The sequence below is a fragment of the Erythrolamprus reginae genome, chromosome 2 (assembly GCF_031021105.1).
Source record: "Erythrolamprus reginae isolate rEryReg1 chromosome 2, rEryReg1.hap1, whole genome shotgun sequence".
NCBI classification, from domain to species: domain Eukaryota; kingdom Metazoa; phylum Chordata; class Lepidosauria; order Squamata; family Dipsadidae; genus Erythrolamprus; species Erythrolamprus reginae.
In genome coordinates, this window is record NC_091951.1 from 7,152,852 (window position 1) to 7,162,999 (window position 10,148).

The 10,148-nt window shown below is 43.9% G+C and overlaps 1 protein-coding gene across 1 annotated transcript in view; it reads left to right on the forward strand.

Moving 5' to 3' along the window:
• LOC139159076 (vomeronasal type-2 receptor 26-like) overlaps window positions 1-9,945 on the forward strand; it is a 49,867-nt gene extending 39,922 nt beyond the window's left edge. The window contains exons 8-9 of the mRNA XM_070736441.1: window positions 7,007-7,133; window positions 9,035-9,945. Of these exons, the coding sequence (XP_070592542.1) occupies window positions 7,007-7,133; window positions 9,035-9,945 (1,038 nt within the window). The remainder of the gene's footprint in view (window positions 1-7,006; window positions 7,134-9,034) is intronic.
• Window positions 9,946-10,148: the final 203 nt, after the last annotated feature.

Here is a 10,148-nt window from a genome sequence, read left to right on the forward strand (position 1 = left end):
GGGACTTTAGGGCGAGCAGGGTCTAGGGCCGGCGCCCCCCCCCCCCTTTTTTCCATTTGACCAGTTGATGGAGCACTGCATGCTGTTACACCTACGTGGTCTGAATATTAACTGAACAAGGGCAGGGTAGCGGGCCTGGCGTTTCGCCAAAGTGCCTTTGTCCACAATGCAGCTGTCGGCCTTATGTCAGACGTGGTCGGGCTGTGGGCTTCGAATCGAAGCCGGCCCCCTTTTTCCATGCAACGCTACGTTTTTTCTTTAGGGCACTCAGAATAAGTGAAGTTTTGGCCACCTCGATGAGGATTTTAGCTTGCCCACGCTCCAGGAGTGATATGCTTATTACGGAACAGGGTTATCCATCCGCCAGCGCCAGTCCAAAACGGACGGCATGGCTGCAGCTAGGTAATTAGGTTAGCCCCAACGATGGTCGGGCTATATGCCCGGTAACTGTTTTGGCCGCCTTCCGCACTACCGCGGTGAAGGCACAGGTTATCTCTTTTTCATGGTACTGGGGCCCCGGGGCTAGGTATCGTTTCGGGCTGTCATGCAGGTGGCCCTAGGGCAGAGTGTGCGGATTCTTCCAGGTTCTGCACACACACTCGTTGTATAGGCGCTGCTACTGTGGCTGCAACTGTCGTTTTTGCGGACCGCCACATCATGGCATCGGACGCTGGTGTCGGCGGCCTTCCGCTCTGCGTAACCCCCTCCTCAGGGGGTCCCTGTTATCAGCCAGTTTAATTGTCTGTTTTGTCTTTCAGCCCTTTCTGTTTCCCGGCCCGGGGTTTGGCTCTGTTGCCACGTTTTGTGCTCTGGGCTGGATGTTTTCGCTGCGAGGCTTCCATTGGATCGCAGCTGCCTGGGACTGGAAGAAGTCATCTGGACGGGTTACAGGGGCCTGCGCAGGATGGGCCCCTCCCCCCCTGTTTTCTGGCCGGTGCCGGTCTGAGGCGCCCCCGAGTTGTTGGTATCCACCTCGGGGGGCAACGACCTCTGTTTTCTGAGTGGCTTGGCGGTGAGCATCCAAGCCCGTGATGGCCGAGGTGCCATCGCTGTTGTGTACCCAGACACACTTGTGTGTGGTCTGGGACTTTCCCCAGATTGGTTTGGTGGAACTTTGTATCTCCTTAAGTGTAATCGCCAGGTTGAGGGCAACCAGGCCATTGGGTGGGTTTTTAAGGAGTCGGGGGGGGGGGGGGTGTAGCAAAACATCCCCGGTAAAATTTGGGTACCCCTGGCTCTACCGGGCCAACGGCGTTCACTTCTCAGAGGAGGGGAACACCATTTTCCTGTCGGACCTGCAGAGGTGCCTCCAGGAATTGGTTTAGGAGGCTGGGTGGGGATCGGGGGGCCAAGATTGAGATCTGACCCCCCTCCGTGGCAGGTTAGGGGCGGAAATGGGTAATTAGAAGTGACTGCGCATGCTCCTTTCGGGCATCCTTTGAAGGGTCATGGACCGCCTCTCTCCAGGAACTAGAGGTTCAAACAACGTCGGGGATTGGAGAGAGGATGTCCATGGGAATCACCGGATCCAATTTCCCACGGGGATTGGAGGGTGAACTCCTCCCACACGATGAAAGGGCGTGGCTTCGATCCAGGTGAAGGTGGTACCTTCACCTGGTTCAGCAAGGAGTTTTTGCCCAAAGTTGCCAAGGAATTTTTCTGGTAGGAATTTCCGCCCCGTTAGTTTTGGCCTCTGCAGGTCCTTAGTTTGTTTGGAATTTAAATATTTAAATTGACGTATTCAAATTTATTTAAATTTATGTTAATTCAATAAATGACTCATATTTAATCCACAACAAGTCTCAGCGTCGTTACTCGGCTTCCGGGGGTAACTTATTATTGTTTAGAATGATCCAGAGAATATATAAGAATATCTGTTACAAGTCACTGCATAAAAACACATCTAATAGTATATTAAAGTATATATTATTGTATTATAAAAAATCACAATCTAGTTTACTTTTTCTATTAAGATCAATTTTTTCACTAATATTTCAACAAAGTTGTATCTTTTTTGTTTTATCCCACCAATTGTATACCCTCTGCCAAATGTCATAAAATTCCGAATCTTCTTGATTGTTTAATTGCCTCATCATCATATCGAGCTCAGCTCATTCTAAAACTTTAAGTATTTCTTCTTCTTTTGGAGTCTCCGTTTCCTTCCATTTTTGTGCAAAGACAATCCTAGCAGCTACTAATATATGGACTATTAAATAATATATGTCTTTTTTATATTTGTTATTTGAGATACCTAATAGGAAAAATTCTGGTGTTTTCTTAATTTCTTGCTGTGTTATTTCTCTTAACCATCTTTCTACCAAATTCCAGTAATCTTTTGCTTTTGAGCAAGTCCACCATGTATGGTAATAAGTACCTATTTCTGTTTTGCATTTCCAACAATTAGGTGATTTGCTTGGGAACATTTTTGAATTTCTATTGGGTGGTAAATGCCATCTGTAAAACATTTTAATTTGGTTTTCTTTAAAAGAGGTTGACTTTGTTATTTTCCAATTATATGTGCATACTCTTTCCCATGTATTTAAATCTATCTCTTTACCTACGTTTCTGCACCAGCTAATCATATTATCCTTTAATATCCAACCTATAGTTTTTCAGTTAATTAATAATTTGTATGTTTTCCCAATCAATTTTCCTTGGTTTGTTGTTAATAGTTTGCCTAAGATATTATCTTTTCTGAATATATATGCTTTTATGTCTTTATGAAATCTAGACTTAATCTGTGTGTATTGCCAGCAATCTATTGCAGTACCTGCAATAGTTCCTGTCTCATTTTTAAATTCCACTGATCATCTACTAGGTCCCTACATTTCCATATTTTTCCTTCTTGTATTAAGTTTGGGGGACATATAGCTTCAATTGGAGATATCCATTTTGGCATAACTAAAAAGTGGTCTTTTTTTATATTGTTCCAGACTTCCATAAGTGCCTTTCTAATTACAGTAGAACCTCGACATACGAGCTGCTCTATATACGAGCATTTCGAGATGCGAGCTAGGAGGGGAGAGATATTTCTGTTCTACTTACGAGCCCAAATTCAGGATATGAGTGCTCACCACATGTCCCTGTCAGCGGCCCAGCCACCTTCACCCGCCCGGACAACCGCCAGAGGGGCTCCTCTAGAGGGGCGCACAGGGAAGGGCTTGAGCCGCCGCCTTCTCCTTTCCCCGTGGGAGCGCAGCACCTCTTGTCTGCCTGGCCTGAGAGGCACGAAACCGGTGCTCATGCTGGGCGGCCCGCCTGGAACGCCAGCAATGCCGCCGGGCCGATTGCCGAGCGGGGGCGGGGCACGGGAGGAGGCAAAGGTGCTGCCGCACCGGCCCCCTCAGGCCACTCCACCCGGGATGGGGCTCCTCTGGAGCCCCCTTGCGTCCCTCCGGAGGAGCCCCATCTCGGACGGAGCAGCCTCAGGGGGCCGGTGCGGCACCGCCTCCGCCTCCTTCCGCGCCTTGCCCCTGCTTGGCAATTGGCCCGACGGCATTGCCTGCATTCCAGGCGGGCCACCCGGCATGATCACCGGTTTCGTGCCTCTCAGGCCGGGCAGACAAAAGTATCAAATGCTTTTTTTGCATCTAAAATATTAATGCCATTTGTTTTTCTGGATGTTGTTCATAGTATTCTAATGTGTTTATAATTGTCCTCAGATTATTTTTAATCTGCCTGTCCGGTAGAAAACCATTTTGGTCTTTGTGTATTATTCTATTCATAATATTTTTTAATCTATAAGCATATACTGAAACAAAGATTTTGTAGTTTACGTTTAATAAGGAAATTGGTCTACAGTTTTGAATTTTTTCTTTCTCGGTGTCTGGTTTGTGTATTAAGGTTATTAAAGCTTCTGACCAAGTTTTGGGGATATTACCTTCTGCAATTATATTATTAAAAATCTCTAACATATTTGTTGTAAGTATATTACTATTTAACTTATAGAATTCCACCGGTATGGCATCAGGGCCGGTAGCTTTATTGTTTTTTTGACTCTTGAGTACTTGTTGTAATTCAACCATTGTAAAAGGTGCATTAAGTTTTTGTTTTGTTCTTCTGTTATTTTAGGTAAATCTATTGAACTTAAAAATTCAGAGGCCTTCTCTTCACTTATATTTTCTTTTTGGTACAGTTTTTTATAAAATTCCAACACTATCTCCTTCTTTTCATCAATTCTATATCTAGATATACCTTTACTATCTTCTAATTTTTTTATTATTCTAGATTCTTTTTATTCCTTAATTTATATGCTAGCCAGCGGCCCGGTTTGTTTGCATGTTCAAAATATTCCTGTTTGGCACATTTAATTTTTTCTGCTAACTGTTCTTGTTCCATTAAGTTTATTTTATGTTTTACTAAGTCCCTTTTCTTTTTGTTCGTATTATCACCCTGGTTACTTTGGTTACTACTTCTTGTTGTTAATACTCCTGGTCAGTTGGAGGATGATGAAGAAATTGAGGACTCTGATACAGATAGAGTTTATGAATTAGTGGTTACAGGTAGTAGAACAGGGTTACAGATAGTAGAACATGTGGAAGGCCAGCCACAGGATGTGGCTATGAGTCCAGAATCTACCAAGGAAGAATCAGATGTTCGATGGGTCAATCCTAAATTCAGAAGGGTACAAACATGTAAAGAACAGGTTTTGGGAAGAAGATATTAAGGGGAGGAATGGGTTAAATACTGGAGTGATGTATTTGGTATGTCAGGGGGTCAGTGGGGAAGAAGGGTGGAGTTTCAACATTGAAGAAGAGAAATATGGAAGGTTTCCGTTCCACTCCCAAGTAAGCAAAAGTATTCTGTGTTGATTAACAGTAAGTTCTGCTGTTTTAGAATCATGCTGTGAGGACATAAATCTTGTTAACTGGAGAAGGTTAGAAGGAATGTGAGGAATGCAATTAAGAAAGATAACGGGTGGAGAGAAATGTGCTAGCATGAAATGTATTTGGATACGCAAGAGAAGAGAATAAAATGGAGTTTCTTTGTTCATGAAATGCTGAATTTAGTAAGAGTTTAGTTTAGTTTAGTTTATTTAGATTTGTATGCCGCCCCTCTCCGAAGACTTGGGGTGGCTAACAACAATAAAAAACAATGTAACAAATCTAATATTAAAAAGTAATCTAAAAAAACCCAATTTAAGAAACCAATCATACCAACAAACATACCATGTATAAATTCTATAAGCCTAGGGGGAAGGGAGAAAAAATTTTCAATTCCCCCATGCCTGACAACAGAGGTGGGTTTTAAGGAGCTTGCGAAAGGCAAGGAGGGTGGGGGCAACTCTGATATCTGGGGGGAGCTGGTTCCAGAGGGTTGGGGCCACCACAGAGAAGGCTCTTCTCCTGGGTCCTGCCAAATGACATTGTTTAGTCGACGGGACCTGGAGAAGGCCAACTCTGTGGGACCTAACCGGTCGCTGGGATTCGTGCGGCAGGAGGCGGTCCCAGAGATATTCTGGTCCAGTGCCATGAAGGGCTTTATAGGTCATAACCAACACTTTGAATTGTGACCGGAAACTGATCGTCAACCAATGCAGACTGCGGAGTGTTGGAGCAACATGGGCATGCCTTGGGAAGCCCATGATTGCTCTCGCAGCTGCATTCTGCACGATCTGAAGTTTCCGAACACTTTTCAAAGGTAGCCCCATGTAGAGAGCATTACAGTAGTCGAGCCTCGAGGTGATGAGGGCATGAGTGACTGTGAGCAGTGAGTCCCGGTCCAGATAGGGCCGCAACTGGTGCACCAGGTGAACCTGGGCAAACGCCCCCCTTGCCACAGCTGAAAGATGTTTCTCTAATGTGAGCTGTGGATCGAGGAGGACGCCCAGGTTGCGGACCCTCTCTGAGGGGGTCAGTAATTCCCCCCCCCAGGGTTATGGACAGACAGATGGCATTGTCCTTGGGAGGCAGAACCCACAGCCACTCTGTTTATCCGGGTTGAGCTTGAGTCTGTTGACACCCATCCAGACCCCAACAGCCTCCAGGCACCGGCACATCACTTCCACTGCTTCGTTGACTGGACATGGGGTGGTGATGTATAACTGGGTATCATCCGCATACTGTTATTTGTAGTTGCTAAAGTTCTACCAGAAATCAGAACACTTCTAAGGTTCTTAATTCTGCCTCTAGTTGTTGAAGTTGATTCTTTTTCTCTTTATTCTTTTTTGCTGTATAAGATATTGTCAGGCCACGTATGTACACCTTTGTTGTATCCCACAAGTTTTGTGGTGTAGTATCTGTTTTTTTATTTAAGTTTTTAAAAAATCCAATTCTTTTTCTATCCATTCTTTATATTGAGGGTCTCATAAAATATTTCTATTCATTCACCAATAACTCTGTTTTTTATTTCCTTTCCAAGTAATTGCTAAAGTATTATGGTCTGCCCAATTATTTGTTTCAATTTCAATATTCGATCAGTTCCGGTTGCTGCCCATCATTGGCCAGGACAGACATGATAGCAGTGTTCCAATACTTGGAAGGCTGCCACACAGAAGAAGGGGTCAAGCTGTTTTCCAAAGCATCAGAAAGCCGGAGAAGGTATAATGGATGGAAACTGACCAAGGAGAGATTCAGCCTAGAAATAAGGAGAAATTTCTTGACAGTAAGAGCGATCAACCAGTGGAACAACTTGCACGTGAAGATTGTGAGAGCTCCAACACTTGAGATTTTCAAGAGAAGGTTGGATGAACATTTATCTGAAATGGACGAGATGACTTACAAGGTCCCTTCCAACTCTTATAATAAATAAATGAATAAAATCTAATTATAGGGAATTTGTCTTGGATATCTAGCTGGGCCTAAGAAGTTCCCACACACAGCTCATACATTCTATAGCAAAAGATTCCTGACTTAACACTTTGTGAGGGACATGTTCTCATGACTTTACCTCATCTCAATATAGTTCTAGAAACTCAGCAATCATTTTTTATTTCAAGAGTACATCAGCCTGTCAGGATGGTTAGTGCTAACATATATTATTTGGAATTCCTTATTTTTCTGCTTAGTCTCTGCCTCAGTCCAAATGTGTGGAAGAATGTCATTCTGGATTTGTCAGACAGAAGCGAGAAGGAGAGCCATTCTGCTGCTATGACTGTGTTCCTTGTCCTGAGGGGACCATCTCCATCCATGAAGGTGGGTGACACCAAAGAAAAGGGAAGGCCTTGATGAAGTGGATTCATCCAAGGCAATTGTCATAAAAGTGAAAGTTAAATGACAGAATGAATCACAACAGATTTTTGTTTAATTTCAAACTGCGTGATTTCTCATCAAAATAAAAAATAGTCATGCTGTTGATAGGGATTCGAGAATATGGCGTATTGGACAGGATTTGCTACTGCCAAAGAAAATTGTGCTTTTTCGTTTGCATGAGTCCTTCCATATTTATCTTTATAGGAACATCTGAGTTTTTTTGAAAGTTAGAGAAATATGTTAGATCCATTTCCTGTAAGGATTATTGTAATACCCTGTACATGGGCTTTTACTTGTGGATCACTGGAAGGTTTCATGGTCCAAAATGAGGTTTTATGGACAGTTATGGGCAATGTCCCCTCTAATTTTTTTCCGGTGTGGGCAGAAAAGTATAGTGTCTGAGCGGCAGTCCCTTGGGACTGGGCGGCATAGAAGTATAAATAAATAAATAAATAAATAAATAAATAAATAAATAAATAAATAAATAAATAAATAGATAGATAGATAGATAGATAGATAGATAAATAAATAAGAAATTCCCTTCTTTTTTATTAAAAGAAATTAATAATAAAACAAAACCAAAATCTATTACTATTATTACTATCTTCTCCTCTTTTTCCATCCCTGTCTCCTCCCCCCTTGTGTGTGTGTGTGTACTTGTGTGTGTGTGAACTCTTGAACCATTTCCAATAACAGGTGAGCTATTGGAAATGGTTCAAGAGTTCACACACACACACACACAGACACACGGCTGGAGTTTTTTTTTTCTCTGTTATTATTTGGGTGCTTTTTACCATATGCTTTAAATCAAGAGTCATTTCTCTCTCTTTCTCTCTCTCCCTCTTTCTCTCTCTCTCTCTCTTGCTTTCTCTCTCTATCCTCCCTTTCTTTCTCTCTCTCTCTCTGTCTCACTTATTTTCTCTCCCCCCCTCTCTCTCTGTCAGCGAGGGGGCTGCGAGAGCACTTTCTTCGAGCGCTTCGGGAACGCCTGCCCTGCCTCTACTGCAGCCCCTTTGCTGAAAGTCTGGGACAAAAGTGCTCCCAGTGAAGGGGCTGCGAGAGGGGCGGGCATTCCCGAAGTCCACGCAGAAAACCCTCTCTCGCAGCCCCCTGGTTGGGAGCACAGATGAAGAGAAGAAGCCGCAGCCACCACCGCAGGAGAAGTCGCGCCCCAAGGCAGGAGGCGGCGGAGGAAGAGAGGAGGCGGATCGGGCAGGCGGGGGCAGGGCTGAGAGGCCAGGGGCACGAGGGGGCCGGAGGCACCGTGGGGAGGCAGGGGAGGCCATGGCTCCCTTTCTTTCTACTGCTGGCGCCTCCCCACCCCCCACAGGCTGGCAGGGGGATGGGGAGCGTGCGCCCGTGGAAAAGGGTGCGTGGGGGGTATTTTGGGGCACGCTCGTGTGCATGCGCGCAGCTTACGGGGAATGCTGGTTATGGGTGCACCTCATCACACCGATATTCCAGACTCTTTGCAAGATCTTATCTTTCACTTTCATCCAACTAAATTCCAGAAGATAGGCATTATTTGGATCCATCTGGAAGGATAAAAAGGGCCTTTTAAGATAAACGGATTCATAATTTACCTCTAATAACCTGGGTTACCACGAAAATTCTGCAGAATGCACAGAAAATCATTTTGATCCTAGTTGCCCCCCCCCCCCCCAGTTTCAAAAATGTTGGCTATGTACGTTTTAGAAAATGATATTTACCTATCTTCTTTTTGAGCTGTTATTAAGAAATAAATTGTGCAAAATGCTTCTGGTATCATCTGTTATCCAAAAAAGATGTTGCTTGAGATATAAATGATTGGATGTTAAAGGAATAATGTTTTTTTATTTTCTCAGATGCAGAAAAATGCACCAACTGTCCAGATGATAAATATCCAAATGAGGAACGAGTTCAATGTATTCTCAAAATTATAACCTTCCTGTCTTATGAAGAACATCTGGGCACCATCCTTGTCTCTTTTGCCTTATTTTTCTTCCTAACTATAGTCCTTGTCTTAATTATATTCATTCACTACCGAGAAACTCCTATTGTCAAAGCCAACAACCGAGACCTCTCTTACATCCTCTTGGTCTCCCTCCTGCTTTGCTTCTTGTCTCCTTTTCTGTTCATTGGTCAACCAAGAAAAGTCACCTGCCTTCTCCGACAAATGGTTTTCAGTAACATCTTTTCAGTTACCATTTCTTCTCTTTTGGCAAAAACAATCACAGTGGTGCTCTCTTTCCTTGCTACAAAACCAGGTAATCAGGTGAAGAGGTGGTTGGGGAAAGGCTTGGCCAACTCCATCATCCTTTCTTGTTCTGCTGTCCAAATCGTCATCTGTTCCATCTGGCTGGGAGTTTCTCCCCCATTCCTGGACTTTGACCTCCACTCCCAGCCTGGAGTGATCATCCTGCAATGCAATGAAGGATCTGTTGTAATGTTCTACATCACCCTCGGCTATCTGGGCGTTCTGGCTGCCATCTGCTTCACAGTGGCTTTCCTAGCCAAGAATTTGCCTGAGGCTTTCAATGAAGCCAAACTGATCACCTTCAGTATGCTGGTCTTCTGCAGTGTTTGGATCTCTTTCCTGCCAACTTATCTGAGCACTAAAGGGAAATACATGGTGGCTGTTCAGGTCTTCTCCATCTTGGCCTCCAGTGTCAGTCTACTGGGCTGTATCTTCCTCCCCAAGTGCTGTATTATCATTCTGAGGCCAGACCTGAATACAAAAAAGCAGCTTATGAGCAGACGAAATGTAGAAATGTGAAAGAGAAAATCCAACCCTTGAATATGATGCATAATGTTCTCCATATCTGCGTGCGCCAATGACTTTGCTTGGAAAAATTAAAGCACAATCAGATAATAGTGTCCTCTATCATTGTCCATAAAATTGTAAGATGGTCTCTTAACTCTTTTGAGTAGGTTGGTTATCTATCCTGTACCCTTAGCTGAACCCTGAAGTGCCCCATC